General features: G+C 42.4%; 1 protein-coding gene across 10 annotated transcripts in view; it reads right to left on the reverse strand.

Annotated features, from left to right (window-relative positions):
• The window catches only part of RGS6 (regulator of G protein signaling 6), a 283258-nt gene that overhangs the window by 72960 nt on the left and 186943 nt on the right, over positions 1-23355 (reverse strand). For 9 of the 10 annotated variants that reach the window (XM_040560601.1, XM_040560603.1, XM_040560602.1 and 6 more), the window contains 3 exons: positions 3801-3851; positions 2285-2391; positions 167-218 (listed from right to left, as the gene is read on the reverse strand). In XM_040560601.1, coding sequence (XP_040416535.1) covers positions 167-218; positions 2285-2391; positions 3801-3851 — 210 coding nt within the window. Of the gene's footprint in view, positions 1-166; positions 219-2284; positions 2392-3800; positions 3852-4098; positions 4162-23355 lie in introns of those variants that run through there. The other variant, XM_040560604.1, reaches the window with a different exon arrangement.

Here is a 23355-nt window from a genome sequence, read left to right on the forward strand (position 1 = left end):
TTCTGCTTGCCATAAATCTTGCTGAAACGAACAAAGCTATTGGAGAATGAAGGCAACAGTACGTAACATCCTGGCCCCACTGAACTCATAGGCTAAAGGACAATTTTTTTCCCCAATCTCAAACCTTGTGTACCAACTTTCTGCAATGAAATAATTATAGCCTCACCATAATCTGTGTTTTCTGGTTCCCAGCAGTTTGAAGGCCAAAAGTACGGTGCCTAAGAAACAACATATGCATTTTCATAATTTAAGAGATGAAAAACAAATCAGATGCAGAAAAACATTTTGAGTACAAACAGAAGAATCACAAAGTCTATGGCCCAGTCTCTGCTCTCAGGGGAAACACTGCTACAGGTCTTCGTAAAAGTGAGGATGCTTTTCCAGAAAGGTATCATCACTAACATTCCTCACTGAAGGTAGAGACACTGTAACACTGATTGAGGATGTCCACCCTAATGACATTTTAGACAGTCTTGCCATCTCATCTGAATATGGACCTCTTACCCTCTTATCCCCAGAACCTCCTCTTTCCCCAGAAATTCAGTCACCCTGAACCTTCTTCTTTTCTTTTTGTTAGGACCATGAGAAAAAAAAACAACTTTGTGGCCTTTTATACATCCACACATCACTTGCTTTTTTTGGAGCAGCTACCAGTGTGGTTGGCAGCCAACAAAACAATTCACTTTTAAAATAAATCAGATGGCAGAACTCAAAACTCTTCTGATTACAGTTGTTTTGAAAGCAGAAATCCTGCTGAGCTTACTGGTTTTGTTTTCTGTCCAGGTCTCCATACTGCAGTTGCTACAATTAATTACAAGATATTACTACATGTAGCTGTATTTCAATTTTGACACAAATGAAAAATAATGTGACCACACAAATTACAGAACAGTGTTTTGCATTACTGATGCCATTCCACAAAAGAGCACAGGACATTACATGTATATAAAGACAATTCCTTGCACCAAGGCACAGCGAGAAAACACGGAGGGATCCAGCAATACACGGTTCAATGTTCCTCACTGATATATATTCCCTGAACTTCACAACATGACGACTGTTAAAGGATGGACTGATGTTGATGTAGAAAGCAGAAACAGTGGAATGATGGAAAAGAAAAATGATTTTATCAGGTTATTTCTGCAGAAAGCTGCTGAGGAGAACTGTTGCGGGAAATGACAACAGGCAAGCAGTAAGCAAAATTGCAGGAAAAGATAAGGGAAGAAAAAAGAAAAGCCAATAAGCAGTCGAGACTACTTGATGATGTTGTTTACAGAGGTTTAAAATAAGAAAAAGAAATTAAATGATACTCTGCTTTTGAAATCTGGCTTTTGAGAGCTGCATGGAACAGCTTGATAATTTAACTTCCTACGGCATCTCTCTTAAAATGGACAAAAATACAACTAAATAGACAATCAGCAGTGCCCCTACTTCTGCCAAGTCTTGCATGATAGGAGGAGTAGGACTTTGTGAAAAGCAAGGGGCTGCCATGAAAAATCTTAGTCTGAGTGACACCAGGTAACCAGAAGGTGCGGAGAGATAAGGGGAGGTCTGTGATTTCCTGTGTTTTTTTTTGTTTGTTTGTTTTTCCCTGTGCTGTTGGTCTTATATGATAACAAAACCACATTAGTAGTAGGTCTGAGAGCCTGAGCAGCAGATGAAAAGATGAGAACAGGATTTTCAAACAAAAGCTAAAAAAACAACAAACAAATAAACAAAAACAACAACAAAAAAGAAACGAAAAGGAGGAATGCTAGAGGGAATAGAAGAAAAGTCACAGGAAAGATAAGGGAGCTGACAGAGATCATGCAACAGAAAAACACAAATTCAACCAGCAAGATTAGACAGTAGGTTTGAACTTACTGCTTCTTTTAAAGTTAACCAATTTGTCTAAAATAAGTTGTTGCAGCACAAGCATTCAGTTATCGAGGAACTTGACAGCAGCAGATTTTGGAAAGGGCATTGAACTCAAGCACAGGATGCTTTAAAAACTGGAGGCATCCAATCTGGGGGCACAGACACTAGGGGATAGAGGTGTCTCAGCTAAGGTGACTGACAAGGTCACACGTCCTCTGTAAAAGAGCTAAAGCCTGAAGTTTGCCCCCTCCCACCTCAATCAGTAACCAGGAGAGGATAAAAACATGAATTTTCTGCTGTACTAGAGCTCAAATGTCCAACTCCAAAGTTTGCCCTTGCCCACTTTGGCCAGAAGGGTGGCTACTCAATTCTGCAGTAGCCAGCAGACAGCAGAAAGGGCCACAAGGAAGGCTGACGGCTCACCAACCTGAAAACGATAGAATGTCCCATCATCTTTCAAGGTAAGGACATGGTCTGAGATTGGAAAGACGTAACCCTGTGCAGCAATAAGACTTCCCAAGTGTATTGCTTCCCCTGCGGATGAGAAGGAAAAGAGAGAAAAGAACAGGTATACCTCAGGAAGACGTACAACGTGCAATCCTCTGCTTTCAGCAGCGAGTCTGGTGATGACTTGCATATGACCGACCTCATGCTCACAAGCCACATTGTACCTGTGCTGCATCCTTACACCTTCCAGTGGAATCACGCAAAGCAGGAGAGCAGAAAGCAGCCTTACAATACAGACGAAACATTACTCAAATGTTTAACCTGCTGTTTTTGTGTTTACAAAATGTCATGCACCAATTCAGCTCTAGAATCTGAATTTCACTTCAAAGCAGATTATCCACCACAGGTGACAGCTGACAAGAAGCCTGCTCCATCAGTGAGCCCCACTTGCTTCTACCAAATTAGAGGAATGTCTGCAGCACCAGAACATTATTCAGCATCTTTGTTAATAAAGAGAAATCCTAACGCTGCAGCACTGCCATTTGTTAGAAGAAACGGTGCTGAGGCAAGAGGTGCTAGCATATGCTAGCACTGCCAAGGCAACCCTCACCACCGCAGGGGTACCTCTGCACAGATTTTCAACTGATGTCAACTGTCAAAAGCTGCACCTACTTTCTCAGAGTTGCAAAATACACATCAGATGATCATGTGTGCCCAGGCATATAATAAATCTATTGTCGGCAGCTGAAGTGCAGGTTTGCGATTTGACTGGACTCACGAGAAGGGATGTGTGGAGAGGGTTGCTCCGTGTGAGACAACACTACCTCCATTTCAGGTTTTACATGGTGACAGCAGAAACGGACTGCGAGATAAGTTGTTGATTTTTAGTCTTTCCAGGAAAGAAAAAGAAACTTCTGGACCTGCAGAAATCATTTCTTCCTTTTTCCAATAGTTCTCAGCTGTGCCAAAGTGATTTTGTTTTCTCTGAAGTGTGAACTATTTGGACTACACCCATGCACTGATCACAGTTTATGGCTCATTATCCATTTATCTATCTGACACAATAAATCAGCAGCCACCATCTGATCCCGTGCTAGTGCCCATGTCATCCTTGACCAGCATGCCCTGTCAGTCATGGCTACCTTTCTTCACACCATGGAATCCTGTCAGCGTTTACCTGGTTAACCACACACATCTACCAACTTCCTTTCTAGGTCTGGGAACAGCCTTAGAATAAATCAGACTTTCTTAGCTAGCAGCAGTTTCACAGACAGGCTAGGACTCCTACGAAGTGCTTTCTCTGTGTTGTAGTGGAAGGTATTAGACTTAATTAAGTTGTTGATTCTTATCTGTTTTCCTCCTCCTTTTTTTCAAATGCTTAAATCCATCTTGTTGGTCTGGTATATACACTCTGCAGCAAAATAGTACCTACTGTCTTACGACGCACACACAATACAGATTAAGGGTCTGTTTATCCCCAGCTATAGTCACCTTACCTGGATCCTCAATGCTGAGGTTCTTCATAAGCCACTGTACAATATCAGCACCTGCAAAAACAAAACAAAAAGGAAAAATGAAAAGAAAGCACTGAACACCAAGACCAAAAGGTTTCTGAGCCCTAGAGAGAGATAACATTGAGATGAGATACAAAAGAACTGACAGGAATTCTTTCCATTTTCCTTCTTAGCTCTACTGAGATTTCAAAATGTCCTTCCAGTGCCACACTGTAATTATATATTTATTGATAGGTACTAAGCCCAAGTACTCCCCTGTGCAATAGCAGACTTGCTATACCTTAAGTCAAATATTACTCTAATGGTTCCATGTAACCTCTTCTCTCCCAGTAGCTTCTCTGTCACCTCAGCATACAGGGAACTGTTTCTGAGAGCACTACCTAGCAAGGGGACAAAGGAGCAGTTACTGGCACCTTGCACCTTTAACGTTAGGGGCAATCATCTGTAAGCGTAGAACTGAGTTATCAGTCAAAAAAAAAACAAAAAACAACACAGTGAAAAGTCTAGCACTTGTCAAAGACAACCAACATCTTGTAGAAGAAAGTGGGACTAAGTGTGCCTGAAACCAAGCCACTGCTGAGTTGGCACTTGCTAGTGATCCCACCAACAGTATGGTGGCCAGGAGCAGAGGAAAGGGTCTTTAAGTTCTATCAAGTAAATTTTTTTTCCCAATTTATTTATTTATTCATTTTGAGTTTTCAGGGGTCATCAACTAGTAACAAAACTTGTTACAATCTTATAAACAGTGGTTATATGAACAGTCAGTGCTTAGCACACTGAGCATGGATAAGAAATATTTATATGGTCATGAGGACACAGAGCACATACAAATGTCGGACTGATCTTAGAGCTGCTTTCCACCGGTGGGAGCCACCTAGGAGCACTGTGTCATGGCTGGGCTGTGGTAAATCTCTCTTGGTGATGTCTTCTTCTTCTTCTGGCACTCAGGAACTCGGATGACCCGCAACCAGTCACACAGCAGAACCCCAACAAGAGAGCCCATTTGAACTAATTTACAGCCTCACAAACCTCAGGAGTCCTAGCTGACCACTGCTTTAGCTCATTTTCTCACACCCTGCATAAACAATAGATAGCCAAGAAATCAGTGAGCCTTTCACTAAAGTAACATTACACAATTGAATAACGGAATGTGTTGGCTCTCACCCATAAAACATCGTGCTTTAATGTCTGGTGCAATAAACCAGATTTTTAGTCAGCCCTGACTTGTCCATAGATAATGTTCTATGCATTCAATACATGAGATGTTTTCTTGGTATTTTGCTGGCAGACAAAAGCATGTTGGGCAGGGGCTGAGCCAGCCAGAGATGAACCACCCCTGGCCCAGATGTGCTGTTTAGGGCTGATCCCAGCCCATCCAGGTCACAGTGTCTGCCTCTGAAATATCACGTAGACATACTGTTACACAGGCTAAGCATCAAAGACTCTAGAAGAGTTGAGTAAAACTTCTACTGAGTAACAGATTTACTCAGGAAAAGAGTTCTGAGAGGACCAAAACTACCTGCTAAATGAAAACTCATCCAGTGTACAGTGGTAGCTGAAAAAATATATGGGGAAAATATTCAGAGTCAGTAACTGTTGTGTTGGACATGTTTATAAAATAGAAAATGTTATTAACAAACAAGGATTTTCCCTTTTGCCTTTTATAAAACAAAAATGGCCTAAAGATATAACAAACACGGGCTTACAAAAACATTTCAAGAAGACTCAAATTGAAGCACTTCTGTGTTGTCAGGAACCAAACAAAAACTCACAGGTTGCTGTCTTGGTTCAAGGTAAACCAGAATCTTTCTTGACTTTTCTGTTCATCTCCCAGAGTAAGAAGTCCACAATTTGTTCTGATTTTGGTCTCAGATCACAGGCTTGCAGTACTCTCTTAGTCATTTTATTCCCAAGTGACGTGACAGCTCAAATCTGAAAATCTCCTAGAGAACTTCATTGTCTTGCTCAAGAGCAAGGGAGGTGAAGTGCCTTCTAACCAATTCCTTTCAAAATATACAGGAATACTTAATGCAGAATTAACTCTCCATAGTATGATCATGACCCCAGCTCTGCTTTTCTTTTGAGGAATTTTCATCAAACTAAAACACAACGCTGAAAGCAGATTTGCCAGCCTTCCTTCCCCATCTTGTTAAGATTTAAAAAAGAAAGGTTTAAAGTGGCAAACTGAAAACATCAACTCAGCCAGAACTACTGCCATCAGTCACTCCAGCATATAGGCAACACTTGAGATCATGGATTTTAATTCCTCTCTGTTAAAAATATGAAGTCATTCCTGAATGTTGCCAAGAGCCTGGAAGATTTTATAGCTGTTCTCCTGTTGTCCTGAGGCAGACAGATTATCTTTCTGCTGAGTTTGCTGAACCATTATTTATCACCTGCCAAGACTGATTACTCCCCCTCGGGACAATGACAAGTCTTTCCTTCCTCTGTTAATTACTGTCATCATTAATAGCCATGTCACTAATTAATATTCAATCATAATGAAAACTCTTTGCTGACATCTCCCACAAAACTTTTAGGGTTACCCTCACATTGGCTTTGCTTCTGCTTGTGGCTGTTCCTATCACCACAATCTGGTTTTGCCCATCTACGAACTCTGTTTATGCCCTTTCTCATATTAGAAAACTCAGAGCTAGCCTTTTAAGACACCGTGAAGATGTGAGTGAATCCTTTACAAGACCCTCCTCTATCAGATCAAGACACAGACTCCTTATCCGTAAGTTTTCCAGAAAATTTCTTCTTAATCTCTTCCATAGATTAGGCCCAACTGACAGTCCCCTTTTAATTCACCTTCCCTGAAAGATCTTCTCTGGCTGATTTTCAGATTCCACATTTCACAAGCACTTTCAGAGGACACCCAAGGGTAACCCTTGATCCTGACACATTTCCACTAAACCCTAACAGGGCATATGAGATCTGGAAAAAAATAGTTGGGTATGTTTTCATAATACAAAGTGTTGCTGGATCTAGGTAGAGGAATGGCTCGCACGTCCTCTATGCTCCTCTCTATATACCTTTGTTTTCTCTGAGTCAGTTTGCTCAGTTCAAAGATAGACAACAGCCTGAGAACATCTATTTCCTCCTCACCTATTATGAAATTTATCTCGTTGCTTTAGGGTTTTCTTTAAAGCTGAGGTAGATGAGGCTGCTTAATGCCAACACAATAGTTATATCCTCATGCTCAAACAGATTCACAATGACCATTTTTTTCCACCTACCTGGTTGAGAGACAGAGTAGCAGTTTTATATTGCTTACTATTTTCTCCATTTTCTGTTCAGCCTCAGTGATCCCATAAGAGTAACCAGTGTTCTCAGAAGGCCATTGCCTGTCAACATGACAAACGACTGGCCAGCCAAAGAAAGATAAATTAGAAAAAAGTTCACATGGTGTGAGGCCATTGACAAGATGCAGTTAATGAGGTGAGTCCCCACCACCTTCTGTACTCAACCTAAGTTGTTCTAGCTCTTCCAGAAAATCCAGGGTTTACCTGGAAAACATAGAGCCATCCCTCTTCTACTCACTGTGTGAAACAGCAGAACACCTCCAGCGCTTTCTAAAGATCTGCTGCCTGGAGAGGAGACAGTCTCTGGGCAAAAGGGCCAGGACCAACAGGGCCTGCTTGTCATCCAACAGATTGGGCACGTCCCGAACAAAGTACACACACATGCATGTTGTATATATAAGTTTAAAAAAAAAAAAAAAATGCCAGAGCGCTTCTAAAGCTTCAGCAAGCGTGTATCTTTGCATTTCTTTTGAGGCCCAACAGGACAACTGCATTTTTTGCTGAGTATCCTAAGGTGGCAGAGCTGGTAAGTTCTGCGGAGAGGAGCTCCACAGTGACCTGCCATGGATGGGATGTCGCATGTCACCCAGGTGTGGCATGAGGACTGGGGTGCTTTGGGCCTCAGGATTGGCTCACAGCACACTGACAAACATTAACAATGAACAAAGTGGAGTCTTAAATAAAATAAACAAACAAACACTGTCTGATCACGTTACAGACGAATTTGTCTCATATATACATGTACAGTAGCAAAAATAAGATTTCAGGGTTATTTCCCGAGTTTTTTTTTTTTTTTTTTGGCCAGTGCTAGTGTAACCCTGATGCTCTCTTGACATATTTTAAAGTTTTATTACTATTATTTTTAAAAAGGAATATGGAAAAAAAAAGTGAAACGTTCAGATCTTTCCTAGATATTATCTACTCACTCCATGACACGCTATGTGAGCAAACAAGCTGTGTGCCCAGCCTCTTTCATCAGTCATCTACAAACTCAAGGTTCAGACAGCATTTTGATGCAGGGGTGAAAATGTGTTCTCCTTCCTGTCACTTTGTTTTTGAAAACAGATGAATCCATTTTAGCACCAAATTTTCCGAACAATTTGCTCCTGAACTCAGACCAATCTTAAAATATTTCTATCAGAAAAGTAAGCCTGAAAAAAAATCACAAGCAGTCAAAAAGATTTATAAGAATGCCTACACATGTGTATGAGCAGCCACTCAAGCTGCTTTCTACTCTGCCAACCACAGCAATCACACCAATAAATGGAAAAAATGGTTTCTTTTTTTTTTTTTTCCTCTCCACAACAGCACTGGGTCCTTGGTAAGTCTAGGAACAAAAGGCTAATTAATTGGGATTTGTGAAAATAAATAAACGACACCCATGCTAAAAGCCAAAATGATTTTATACTGAGTTTCTCAAGGCCTTCAGCACTCCCTGCTACCATTTTTCCCCACACAAATCTCCCACTGACTTCCACAGTGATTTCATCCAGGTTGGAAGCCCAGAATCCTGCTCACAACAAAGATTTAATGCAAAGCTCCAGTTTTTACGGTACTGGATTAAAAAAAAAAAAAAAGAGAAAAATCTGTGTCTCTCCCTCCCTAGTGTTGTGTTACAAATAATGGGGAAAAACTTTACAGAACTTGCCCATGATACGCACATAAATAAATACCAATAACAGTAAAAAACCCAACACTCAGCAGCTGACTCAGAAAATGTGGTAATTGCACCACTCAGTGTCAGCAAGGAGCATCATCAAAGCTACAACAGCTTAGAGCTCCTACCTATAGAAATTTCCCTTTACATTAGGCTCACTTCAAAATTTGTTTGTGAATTATTAACAACCATTAGCAGCAGAACTATTACCCCTTTTTGACCACAGCAGCTAAAGGTTTTAAGGAGTCTTTATTTTTATTCACCACAACTTTTGAGTGCCTGAATTCACAATTCATTTTTCTCATAATAAAAAATTGGAAAATATAATACTTGTGTGAAGCAAGGATGCTGCTTGCTGCAGGGTGGCAAGCAGCACGTAGCACTAAATTGTGCATGGGCACTCCAGGATGATAAAACAACAAGAAGAATGGAAGATTTGTAAATTTAATGGGTTCAAAACCTGCAGGTCCTCTACATTTTCCTGACAAGTGTGGGTTACTTATCACAGGGTTTGGGCTGATATGCCATTCCAACCACTTATTCAGCCCTTCTCTGTCTCCTTTACTGTTATCTACAGAGAGCTGTTCTGCATGTTTGTCCACTTATATCAAATGTCAATATTTCAGAGATGAGTCCCAGAGAAATACTAATCATAGGTGTTTATATGTTGCTTTTGAACTTCAGAAGCACGCTGTACCTCTGTTGCGTGAGTGTCCATACCTGTGTAAACAAAACACTGTGAATCGGATTGCAGATTTATCAAGACCCTATTAAAATTAATGGCCCTGACATCTGACTCTTGCTTGTTCCTGTTCCTGCCACCAGGCCCTGAAGCAAAATTAACAGCAAGTCTATTAATAAATTCTTTCACAAGAGGGAGCAATGACCCAGGCCCTCAGCTGCACTGCCAGGGGTTCGCACTTGGGTTGTAGGGCAAGGGACAGAGGAAAACTTTCCAAGGGAAAGCAATGCCAAGGGCTCACCCTGCTAATACCTCCTTCTTCTGGACTGCTATTTGGAGGGAGTCAGGCTAGCAAAACGCACACACTGCTGCCACGCAGACCCGTGTGGGCTAACCCGCCTGGGTAGCACAGGCATATACCAGACCATAAGATTTCAGAGGTACCAGCCCTAGACTGCTCCCGTTATGACGCTGCCCTCCAAGAAGCGGTTCAGCTTTGCACCCTGAATGCAAGCAGCATGAGATAGACCCAAAAACAGGCGTCTTGCTTTCAGCACTCTCCCATCAACACCACCTAAAGGCAGGCTCAGCCCATGCTGAGCAGCCGAGAGCAGCGGCCTTGAAGTGATCACATGGCGGCCACATTAGCAGGGCTGTGTCAGCGAGCCCTTTAATGGATGCACAGTTAATCCTGGTGGATGAGGTCTGGCAGCATGGCTTAACCTGGGTCCTCAACTGGAAAAAAAGCAGAACCAGCAAAAGGTCTTCTTCCAGCTGACCTGCACCGACACAAAGCAGTTGGCAGTCGGCATCAGCCTTGTTCTTACCCTGTGCTTCGACGGCGCAGCATCACTTCGGCCTGGGCCCAACGCTCACACCCGGTGTTCAGCAGCTCTGACTGCTTGCACAGAGGCCAGGCAGCAGCTGTACCTCAGGAGCAATTACACTGATCCATGTTCAATGCTCCTGATCTGCCTTGGGAAACTTGTGCTGCCGGCAGCTCTGTGGTGTCTCCAGTTGGGCCTGGTGTAACTAAAGCTCAACCCACAAACGCACACCCTCGAGAAGCCAGATTATGCCAGAGCCCCGGTGCAAGCATCCCTGTGGTGCTTTGCGTGGCTAGGACATGGCTGCTCTGAAGCGAAGTCATGCTGCCTGACCAGCACCCAAACCTTGTTCCCTCCCCAAATGCAACGCTGAACAAACTGCTTTTACTACAAGTACAGGAAGAAATTGCAAATCAGAAGACCTAACAACTCCACAATTTTTGTCATTCAAATGTGTACCTGTAATACCCACAGAAGACAAGCATGCTGTCTTTAGGCATTATAAATGTATACAGGAGGCAGGAAAACTGCATTCCCGGTCTCCCAGCAGCAATAGTTACCACATGCAACAGTACCAGAAGTCACCTCCTTTTACAAACTGCTAAGAACTGTAGATGTGTTAAGACGCAACTTCACACTTGCAATTTATCATAAATTTACAGTTGCATTTCAGGCTGCTCTGCCTTTACGTTACTCAAGCTACCGAAGCGGCTCGTATAGCTCCACAGCTTGGCTCCGTGCCATGCAGCAGCGCTTAGACCCCGTTCCCCATGCTGTCAAAACAACTCAGCAACAAAACAGCCAGGGAAGCAACTTCCAGCACTGCTGGAATCGGGGCTATTGAAGGTTCCCGTGTCAGATCTTGTTAGGGCTGAAACATTTTTACTCTTATGCAATTCATGCGCACTGTCTTCAAATCAAAGGCAATCTCTCTGCCATTTCTATCATACTAATATTTTTAATAGCAAATCTTCTCCTGAAGGAAAGGGGAAGATCGATAGTGCACAGAGCCAACTGGTGTATTTCAGCATGGGATTGTCAGGTCCCTTCACTTTATGTCCTCACTCCCAAAGTGGGTTTCAAATGCTGTCAAAATGAAGTTCCCCCCTGCCCTCACAGTTTCCCTGAAGAGGTGTGAGTGTCACTGACTTGTGTATGACAGTATGTACAGTGCACCTAGAGCTACAGCATTTTGACAATTCTGGTAATATATTTATTTGCTAGGAGATCTGACCCTGTTGTCCTTGCATGAGCCAGGTTCCCATGAATTTTGACAGGAATCGTGTTTGCAGCAGCACTCAAATTCTCAGCCTCCAGAAGTGCTCAGGCCATGACAAATCTCTCTTACACAAGATCACACACTCCTGTGTTAACTATGACAACATTTTCTCTCTATTACTGCCAAGAATAATTAGCAGCATCAAATTTTCTAAGAAACCTGCTTTGTCCTGACACGTTGCTACTCTTTTCTTTCCCATTCTTCAGGAGAGGTTGGGAACCACACACAGTGCTTGTGGTGATGCAATAACAGTCGCATTACCTGGAAAATGAAATAACCCGACATCTGAAGCTCTTTCCCCTCCAGGAGTTCATCGTCCTGAAAATGAAATAATCAGGTCTGTACAGCTTTCCCCCCTTGTTTGCCTGCTAGGCCTTTCAATCACACATTAAGCAGGGTGCACCGGAGAGCAGTTAGCCTCATTGGACCTCTGCACTGGTGCAGCGGTTGGTCAGGGACAATTCTCCAGCACGATTAAGGTTGCATGTATAACAACTTCTAGCCAAGGGTAACTCTATATGAATTATGATCATTTAGCAATTGCTGACAATTTACTTAGCGCCGCACAAAACAAAGAGGTAACATTAGCACCAACATTAGAGGCCATAATTCAAGCAGGGCTCCCGAAGCCATGCGTTAAAGGTGTTTGTACTGGCAAGCAGCAGCTAGCTGATTCTGCTGGCAACACCATTCAAATACGCATTTCAAATACGGGCATTTATCAGTGTGGATTTTAAATGTGTAGAACAATTTAATAACACTGAAACAAATCAGCAAGCACAAATCTGTCAGTATTCATAATTACGTTACAAGTTCAAAATGGGTAAATCATTTTTTCCTTTCTCCTGTTTGATGGATTTCATAGGGCTGCATGTAATAATAGAAGCAGTAAAGTCAACAATCTGCTTCTCTTAAATACCCCCACACAAGAACTATATTTTTTAAGTACTCTGAGTTTATTTTACCAAATAACTGAAAATAAGAAGCATTTTAAAAAGCTGCATTAAACGATTGCTATTCAGTTCAAACGCCTGAATCCAGTGTCAAAACATCGCATAGCTCAGAACTACAAAATATCTGTCTATATGATTTATAAAAGGTGTTTTTGTTTCTGTTTTAAGAGCAACTCTAGCTTGTAAAATAACTTACCTTTCTTCCTTTTTCTTCCCCACTAAGAAGCTGAAGATCAGCATTTTATTTAACTCCTCTCCACGTAAACGTAGGTTTGGACTTGGCAAAGCTGATGCGCTGCTCCGAGGCCATGATGATTTCAGAAAGCAACAGCCCCTGAAGGTGGGGCAGGCTTGGAGCAGACCAGGAGCACCTGGCACATCTTTTATGATGCCGTTCACCAGGCAGTGACCACCAGCCTTGTTTGAGGTGTGATGCCCTGAGCAGGCAGCGCTGCCGCTCTCCTACCTCCATCCAGCACAGCCTCGCTTCAAGGCCCAGCAGTTTCACTCGCGTCTTTCCCATGCCACACGGTGGTGCTTAGCAGCAGGCATGGCCTGCCTGTGCAGATTTGCACAAAAAAGCCTTACGATGCAGCAAACCATTCTAGCATTTTTAGTTCACAAATATGTACAACCCCATATCTTCTCCACATAACACAAAAGAAAAAAAAATAGAGTGAGCAATACTGTGTTGTGTAATGCCTTGGGAAGTATTTTAATTCATCAGAAGCTTTGCAATGTTGAGAGTGAGAAGTCTTAAAAGGTCTTCAGAGGAGACTTATACAAGCGATCGGAGAAACTAGAACTACATAAGATACTTTACCAAAAAAAAAGCTTAGCATAAATATCAAAATGAAAAGAAAAGCAAATAGATTTCACCAGTACTCACAAGACTCCCATATTTGCTTTCCATATTCAGACTGCAGTATCGTCAGGGTGCCACCAGCAAGCACTGTGTGAATGCAGACAGAGTTAGTCTGTCTCTGAATTCCATTCCTGGCGTAAGCTGACTGACGGATTGTCAGGGCAGCAGTTCAACTTCAATGAGCAGTGACAGAAAGCAAGAGCTGCTTTTGCAAACGTGTACACACCTGCTGGAAACCTGTTTAACAAAGTCACAGGCAGAGACTACAGAACAGACACACCGCCACATGGGTTTTATGGCAAATCAATGCTTATTTAAATGAAAGCAAAGCTTGCCTTAGGCACGGGACAGACCAGGCCAGATTACAACGATTCCCTGCGTCCTTTCAGCTGACACCTCCTGTCCAGCACATGCTGCCTCTGCCCTGGCCCCTTCCCACCGGCTCGCCCCTGGGTGGCAGCAGGCAGCCTGTGGAGCTATGGGGTGGAGGATGGCTGGTGGGCACCCTGAGGGGCTCCTCCTGGGGGGTCACAGCCTGCTGACGCAGCACAATGACCAGCTTCTGGCAAATCAGATCGACAGCACCGCTCCCGATGTTCAGGTGCAACTCATGACCATCAACAGGCTGAGAGGAGCAGAGGGAGCGGGCACCATCCTTGCCCTGCCCAGGGAGACACGAGGGGGAGAGGGGACGATATCTGCACTGAAGCCACTCGCAGGGTCACAGAGAAGCGAGACTGAAAGGTCCCAACAAATCACCCTGCAGAATTACAGCATCACAGCAAAACACAACAGGTCACACCATTGGGTGGTACGTGAAAAGATGCATGGAAAGGCAGAGTGAGGACAGGACTTGTTTTTTTTTCTGTTTACTTCGCACTGTCCCCCCAGGACCACACAGTTGGGAGGAATGCGCTCAGATGCGCGATGCTCCCCTTGTCTCTGAGTCATCAGTGCCTTGTAGGAACAGCCCCCAGAAGTACAGAAGCGTGCAGAAGTGTTTGTGAGGTCTTGTGGGCTACAGACCTTGCTTTTTATAAATGTATTCACTTCTGGTTTACTGTCGAGGTAAAAGAAACTGGTTGCTTCTGCAGATCTCAGAAATACAATCACGTAAAAGCCTGGGCTCAAGAGGAGGACTCGTGTGGTTGAACTTCTGTAATCTGAACTTATTCCCTCCTCCCAGAGGAAACCACTCAAAACTTAATGGGTTAAAGGTTTGACCTTATGAATTAAACTGAATCGTTTATGAGGGGTGAAATATAAGCAGCAAAAGATACAAAATGCATTGAGAGAAATACAAGTTTTAAAGAAAAAAAAGTTTCAAAGTAAAGCACTACAGCAAGTTTATCTAAAGAACAGTACAACAGAAACAGTAAAGAAAGTCAGTTCCAAAAGAGATTATGTTAAACCTAGGCAAAAAGTTTGACAAAAGTCAATTCTGTCTAAAAAATGTTTTGTCATACAGATAAACTTAAAAAAGAGACAACAAAAGTCTTTGTCTCATTATTCCCCCCCAGAAGTACAGGCCAGAGAGCAATTAGCTGGACTGCTCACTGTATGGTCTCTGCTGCAATAATGAGCACCAAAGTGATGCGTGGAAGAAGTGGGACCAGAAATCCAGCTGCACAAGTGCATGGTAACTTGGTGATCGTTAATCATGAGATCTGACTGAGTGTAATTATATAGAACACATGTATTAACATTATATATATACGTATTATAAATACTATGTACATCTCAATGCAATATATGGTTTCTGAAGGCCACATAAAAATCGTAAGTCCCATCAACTCTGACATCGTAAAGGCTTCCCAAGCAACCTCATATTTTCTATGGAAAGGTACTCCTCCCTCGGGAAGAGTATGGACCAGCATTTGGGATTCTGTACCACCGTACTGCAAATAACACCGTCACGACTCTGCTGATGCCAGTCTAAAGCATGTCTGGTCAGTATTTATGGCTGTGGTATCTCACAGACTCAGCAGATTCTGTGTACTATACTGATTTATTTGAAAAATAAACTTTTTATCCTGTTGACACTGGGATTAGCAGTAGCTTATGCTGCACACTCACAGACGAGTGCGGACGTACTGGAAAGCAGAGTCCTGCAGTCCCTTATTCAGTGAGCACACAGTTTAAGTTACACACTCTCCTCCAGCAACTGAGATTTGTTCCCCTCTTGCAGTCAAAGAGTAAAAGAGTAGAACTGAAGGGAGAAAATGTGCAAGGAGAGGATTTGCATGTAAAATCCAGTCACAAGGAGTAATAACATAGATGTTGAAAACAGTAAGTATGTAAAAATGAGTTACTTTTGCCAAACCTAAATAGTTCAAATGCTACTCTGAATATAAGTCTACAAGACCACTCCCTGCAAATACATAAATAAAAAGAGTGGCCTCTGTTTAAGAACACATGAACTTAATTTTCTGTTTCAGCATGAGCAAGGTTTGCTAAACTACTTCTAATGAACCTACACCAATACACTAGTCACTCATTATTCACTCGTCATTAGGGACAGCAGTTCAACTAATGTGTCTGCTGAACAGCAGTACTGACTCCCCTGAATCATGTATCACATGGTTTCCTTGTGTAACAAGGACTTCTCCACAGTAAGCTCCAGTGTTGGCAATACCTTCATTTGACATCCATCTTAGCCACCTACTTTGAATGAGCTCCTGCAGGAGTCTTTCCCTCCCTGTTTTACACAGGAACCCTAAGATGTCTAAAGCTATGTGGTGCACCAAACAGAAATAATATACTAACACCCTACTCCCCAGCTACTTGCTGACACTCCCGTTTCAGGCTAATGTTTTCAAACTTTTCTCAAGGCAAAGCCCTGAAAATGTGAGTCAGAAATATAAAAGATGACAAAGTCCTTTTCTGCTACTCATCGTATCTGGACTTCTTCACCTACTATGCTGGAGCTTGGCGTCAGGCACGTCTAAGTTTCAGTTCTGGTATGTAGTCATACAACTTTGGAAAGACCGTACATAGTGTCTGTGCAGGTCAATTAACTGACTGAAAAAAAAAACTAATTAAAATATTCAGGTGTCTCAGCGGGTTGTAAAGATTAATGAGTTGCTGTTTACATGGCACACTGAAGACATAAAACACCAGACAGCTCCTTAGCGTGTTGAACATTAATACTAATTCCTGTCAATGGAGTTCCCCAGTTCTGCTCTCCTGTGCAGCCTCTCCCTTGCAAGTGCTTGTTTCTGGTTTCACTTTCACAGACTAAGCCTGCCAGTGCTTGACAAATTTAGCTAGCATTATGCCTAGAACAAACCACAGCAGATCCCATGGCAGGTAAATCAGGATATTGTTTCCAATCTGCAAGAACAGCCTGAAAGGACAGTATTCACATTCGCTTGCCAGTTTACTCACAGACCACCCTGTGCAAACAAGATCAGTCTAAGAAAGGGCCACGCAAATCTCAAACCAAGATCCCAACCAAGTAACTTACAACTACAAGATGTTACTCACCATTTGTTCTGTCCTGTCTAGTACTGGGCAGATCCCTTTTGTAGGGCACACAGATACTAGGCCCATTTGGTCAAGGATCACATCCCTTATTTGGCCCGTTCTTCTCACAACATGCAATGCTCCAAGAGTGCAGCCTCACACAGCTTCGCTCCATGACCACGTTAGTTGTGCTGCACACTTCAAGCAAAGGCTGCCCACATTATGGCTAAACCAGCAAATTACTGTCAGGAGGTGGTCTAGTGAGAGAAGACATCAAAACAGGAGTTGACAGTAGCTTCTGAAAGTCATGAAGATCTTCTAGCCATTCAAATTTGAAAACACAGAGAGACACGTCACATATGCAGAGGTGATACCCTCATGATAAACTGCAGTACAGCATGACAAGATATCGACCCATTTGGTAAAGAAGCAACTCTCACACCAGTAACATTTCATCTTCCTTCAACATACCTTTCCTAACATTTTCTAACATTGCAAGCCACAATCTGCATTTTAAGCTTTCCTTCTGTGTCGCATAAAAGATGAAGACTTTTCTTTAAATTACACCTACAAAACCCCAGAATGTGGGTCTAGCCAGAGATGCTTTTGATACTGTGACTTACTTTTTTTTTTTTTTTAATTGTCTCACCTATTATGCAGATACAGAAGTAAACAGCTGAAACCCTGAGAATGAAGGGTCTTACCCTCATAACAGAGCACAGTCACTCCTCTTATCTTTTGGAGTCCTTAGCACAGCAGAACTAGCTATCAGAATTTCTTTACGCAGAAGAAATCAACTTTTTGAAGATGCATGGGAGGGGGAACATGCAATCCTTGGCTCTTGTACGGGTTGGTACCATGGGATGCCATGTGCCACTTGCACAGTTCTTACACGTCCGGGGCTTATAAAATGGGGTCAGGAAGTTAGTTATCAGTCTTCAGTCTGTTGGCATGATCCTGTTACCTACTCTGCAGCACCAGAGTTGCCTAGCTAGCCCAGTGAATGCTTTGCCATCACATCAAGCTGTCCTGGGAGGGCAACAGGTGGTTGGGCTAAGTTTTGGTATTAGGGAAAAATGTAATTGCCGATAAATACAGACCAATTTGACCACTAATTAATTCCTCCCTGAGAAGGCTGAAAGCTCCATGCAAACCCACAACACCCCCTGCGAAAGTACATGCTAAGGAAAACGGTCACACTGTTGATGGGGCTTAATTGCTTCCTTACTATTAAAAATGATGTAAGAAAAGTTGATCTATAACAGCAATAGTTTATTTTTTAATCATCTAGTTTTCATCCTTCCCACAGGAAGGATAACCAGTGGCTACTAGGAATGGATATAAATAGGACCCCAGTTGGCTTACATTAGACTTTTTTTTTTTTCTTCCATGGAGATCTCTTCAGTTTTATCATTTTGTTATTAAATGCACATTTTTGCCTTAAACCTATTTTGGAGTAATGATATGCATTATGCTGGTTTAGATTACCCCCTTTTATGAAAGGGAATTGTTAGGTATTTGTGTGCTGTCTGTAATCAGTATTCTAAAGTATTAATTCCGAAAGCAAAACAATGCACCTCCTTGCCTACTTCTCCTTTTCTTCTCCCAAGCTGTTTCCATCCCTTTGCCTCCCTGAATACACAAAGGCATAGATCTTTCTCATTATTACTGGGCCATGGCAGCCTAACAGCCATGCATGCTTTTGAGAATTTCCCCCAAGTAAATGTGTTACATCTTTTAACTGTAAATAATGTCAAACTCAGATATAACATCAATGCAACAAAAAGGTGTCCCGTGTGCAACCCTTCCATATTTTTAAAAGATGATGCCGGACACAAATTTCAGTAATGCCAAAATTACTCAGACTCCATTATTCCATTTTCAAAACTGAAAGGCCCTTAGGAGTCTATATCCTGTTGACTTTCAAAGAAGATATAGTGCCATAATAGTTAAAGCCATTTTTTAACATCAGATTTGCTTTTTCAAAGGCACTTCATGTGTTTCACCTAGCCACATAGATACTGGAGGACCTTACCCTTGGTAACCAGTGTTCAGTTTTTTCTTGAGTTGGCATATAGTCCAGACTAAGTTCCATAATTCATCAAGCTATTTTTTTTCCCTTTACAATTTAGTAGTCAGCACTCTGTAGAATAGATGAACATTTCTGGGAAAGGCTGGGCTCATTTTTCTCCAATTACACTTTCATGGGTCATTATGCATTAAAAAAAAATACACCCCAAATATGTACACATTTTCGTTCATAGACAATAAAATAAACAGCAATAATTCACATCAGTCTTCTAGCAATGCAAAGCTTTGCTCTGAAATGACCAATGATATATGAAAATTATTTTTTAAGTGGGTAATTTCTTGCATCAATGTACTCACTAATGCAACATTAAAGGGACAAAGCACTCTGTAATTCACATATTTGACTAATAACTGTAAGCCACACACTTTAGACCCTAGTGGACTATTTCATTTTATTTTTTGTACATTCCAGGCATATCTATAACTCCATGTTTAAATCTAAAAAACAATTAACAAGTACTGCATCAAATTGCACCATGCAGCGTGATACCAATCAAGCATAAAAGGGCAAAATTTGGTGTCTTAAGCACATCCCAGAGATGGGAAGAGAAAATAGAGATAACGGTGAATGGGAAGCAAGCTAAGTACCTCAGAACAGTCAAGTGTGTCTAGGTGGGATGTGCTGGGATAAGAAAGGGAAAATCACTTTCTTGAACTACAGGAAAAGACGAAGCTTTCATGTATGCCATGCTAAGGGTGAGATGCCTTTACTGCTGAGCATAATGAGCACAGGACCCTCCTGCACAGAGCAGTTGGTTCTACATAGCATTAGCAGTACCGCCAGCTATGAAAGCCCGTTCTCAGCCAGCCTCTTCATCTTCAGTTAACTAGCTGAGAGAATAACTTGACCATCACCTACTGTTTTAGTTAGGTTAGTAGCAAATGACTACTTTAAATACCTACACGTTAACCCGAATGTTCTTTCAGTCACACGCTAAAATCCAGTTCTATGGGAGTACACTTTTGTATATGTCATACACAAGGAAAATGTACATGTGTGCACTTATAAGATTTTATGTAATGTAAAATGCTGCCAAAATAACAATCATATTTCAAACTATTTTCTAGAAGGCTTTTTTTTGTTAATCTTTACTGCAAACTAAAAACATCTGTTCTGCATATTTAAGAAATGAAAATATAATCAAATCTAAACAGAATGGCAAAACATTTGTCTGAGTCCCCCACTGAGATGTCCCTTGTAGCAGATGGCCAGAGGTATAATACAGGTATAATACTGCTATGCATTTTTTTTTATTTTTTTGGTTTTATCCTAACCCTAGGTATCCATTACGGGATGCATGGCTGGTAAGAATATTGGTGGGCACTGGTTTGACTTAGAATGTGCATTCTTACTGTATCCTTTAGAGCTTACCTTTTGCAGTTCATACCTGCTAACTTGTTCCACATTAGTTAAGAGCCCTACCTCAGAAAAATCTTCTGTACAATTATTTCTCATTAGGTGAGAACCAGTCCTCTCAGGATCCGCAGGTTACAAAGAAAAAGGCAGAAACAGAAAGTATGGGACACAGTTGACAAGGACATGCCTTATGTTCTGTCCCTCCCAGCACCTAGAGGGAGTTTGCAAAGGTATCATCTTCACCATAACGATTCCCAGGGCAGCCACATGCATGGATGTCCACAGCAGCCTGACTTCATTTGAAGCCACCCTTTTAGAAAACCAGTGTCCCAATGTCAGCAGAGATCCTGCAGTCTCTCTCTTGTGACTGTCCTGCAGAAACTCACCTCAGAACAGAGTGCCTTACAGGGAATTCCCTAAACAAACACAGTACAGCTCCTAAGGACTCCAAAGCTCCTTCAGCAAGTTCCCCCCCAAAATGCAGTATTGCACATTATCCTCAGTACTGCAGCCCTACCTGGCAGCTTTAATTATTTGTAGACAGTAGCTTGTATGCTATCCTGCGTTCCCCATACCATAGCATGACATCTCTGTCTTCATCTCTGAAAGCTTTGTAAAAAAGATAAGTTTATGTGACAAGACAAAATGTAGCTGCCATTCATGTTAACAGGCAAGCCTATATAAGCCTATATAGGTTTTTGTTAGAGAGGACAGTGGAATCCAGTAATACCTCTCAAGAAATAAAGTTTGCTATGCAATATGGCAAAACAGGACAAATGCTGAATTCCGCATCCTTAGCGAAGAGAGGCAGAAACAGGCCTAGAGACTCAGTCACGCTGATCAGCCCCTACCAACCAGCCAAGCGATGCAGCTGAAGAGCTGCTGAAGAGCAGATGCTGGTTTCCTTTAATTTAGTAAAGCCAGCGAGGCGGCTCAACAGACCAATGTAGACATGACGCAAAACCACCGCAGGTTTTACCACTCACTGGGGAAACATATTAACGTGCATCTCTCAGCATCACCCGGAAAGGAAGTCTCCTCCTTCCACAGTGCAACCTCCAGGTCCGTATTAATGATCACTGTTATTCTGTGGTAGCCTGAAGTGAAAATATGCAACGCCAGATGACCGTAACAAACAAGATGTCTCTTCAACCTCTCCTCAAATACCCCCGAGATCCTGTTTCTACGTGTTCTGTTGCCACACACATCTGCTCCGATCTCTGAGAAACATGTACTATTTTAACGTGCCTCCACCCAGGATCCTGCCTGCCACATCTCTATCCTTCCACACTTCTGGGACTGAACTCAGTAGAAGTGCATGTCCTGCGGCTGGTTCCGACCCGCAACACCTCCCACATCCCCCTAGAAACACAGCTTGCACCAACAAGCCTTCTAAGCACAGGGTTAGTCCTAACCACCTGTTTACTTGGATTAACTGGTTAGAGGCGACACACAAGATGAGAGAGAAGGCAGCTCCAAGGCAGACTGAACATTTGCTGGCTTGACCTGAGATCTGTTATTTCTCCTTCCCTCCAGCCCAGGCAGATGTAGTAACAGAGACTGTGACCACCTACATTTGGATATCTTCATTTAATTTTTTTTTAAAGGTGCTAGAAAGGCATCTACATTGTAATCATTTGCAGCACACAGATGCAAATCTGTATCAAACTTTTTCTGTCCCTAAAAAGTGGTAAGACCTTTCCATGAACAGACTGGTCCAGTAATCCCAGGGAAGAGGAGTAAATGACAGAAACAGAAGGCTGTTTTTAGATAATCTCTTTCAACAGCATGGGCCCTAACAGAGTGATCCCTGCTTTAACAACAGTCACTGACAAACCTTCAGCCTGACAAAGCACATTGGAAGTTTTTTTTCTTGGTCTACTATTCTGCACCCTGATGTGACTTTTCAAGGGCCCTAGCTTTCTGCTGTTACAGTGTTGGTACTACTTTGATTTGCATAAGACAGATCTCTATTTCAGAAAATGCTTCTTGTCCTGAGACTATTTTGAAGAAAATTCATGCAATTCATCCCTGAATCTATCCAAAGTGATAGCAAACCCTTTGCTGAAGTAATGAGAGAGAATTTAATCTTGACATTTCTGGATTAAGCAGTTGAAAAGCAAAGATTAGAGGAACCAGGGGCACAAAAGACAGCTGTTTCCAGAGCTGTAGATAAATTGACAGAGTCTAGACATTATGAATGAGAGCTCAGTAGAGCTAGAGAAGCTTGTCACAGCAGAGGTGGGAATCCAAATTCTAATGACTCAATTAAAGAATGCCATGACTGGTAGAAAACATGGAGCTATTTCTATCTCCTTGTCCCTACAACTGCCCTCATACTACTGTGGGTGTAATTACATAAGACGCACAATCCTTTAATGGAAGGTGGAATTATTTAAGGAAAACAGCTGGCAAATTTAGAACTAAGTAGGAGCAAAGAAACGTCAGTGCTGAACCGAGAGCGTGTCAAACATGACCCAGATACCTAATTAGAAGTTATACTCAAATCTAACTTGCAGAGGGATCAAGAAACAGGCTGGCTGAATTCAGCAGAGAGACTGCAAGAGGTGCATCCTTGAGCTTTACTGCCCTGATTGTCTCGGGTACTGTTCTGATCACCCCACTCTCCCCTGGCTTTAATTTGACAATGCTAACGAGTTAGCCAGGAGAGCGGCAGTAGGGAATAATCAAGTGACGGACCTCACCTGTGAGCTCCGAGGGAGCACCGAAGAAGCCAGAGCTCCCCTGCAGCTCGGCGAGGTGGGAGCTTTGGCTTCAGGCCTGTCCCCGGCTGACCCTCTCTGAGCAAGGACACAGTCACCGGAGTTGCGGGGCTAGAGGCAGGCAGCTCCCTCGGGCTGCTGGCCATGGGAGCCCTCCTGCCTTAAGCACCTGAGCCCACGGGACATCCCATTTGCAGAGAGCATTTGTAGAAAGAAAATAGGGGAAGGTGGAGGAATGCTACTCCGTCTGGAGTCTTTGTTCACACACTGAACAAGCTCCTGTCACTGAGGTGCAATCCAAAGGCATTAACAATACAGAGGAATGTAACACTT

The sequence above is a fragment of the Cygnus olor genome, chromosome 5 (assembly GCF_009769625.2).
Source record: "Cygnus olor isolate bCygOlo1 chromosome 5, bCygOlo1.pri.v2, whole genome shotgun sequence".
Lineage (NCBI taxonomy): Eukaryota > Metazoa > Chordata > Aves > Anseriformes > Anatidae > Cygnus > Cygnus olor.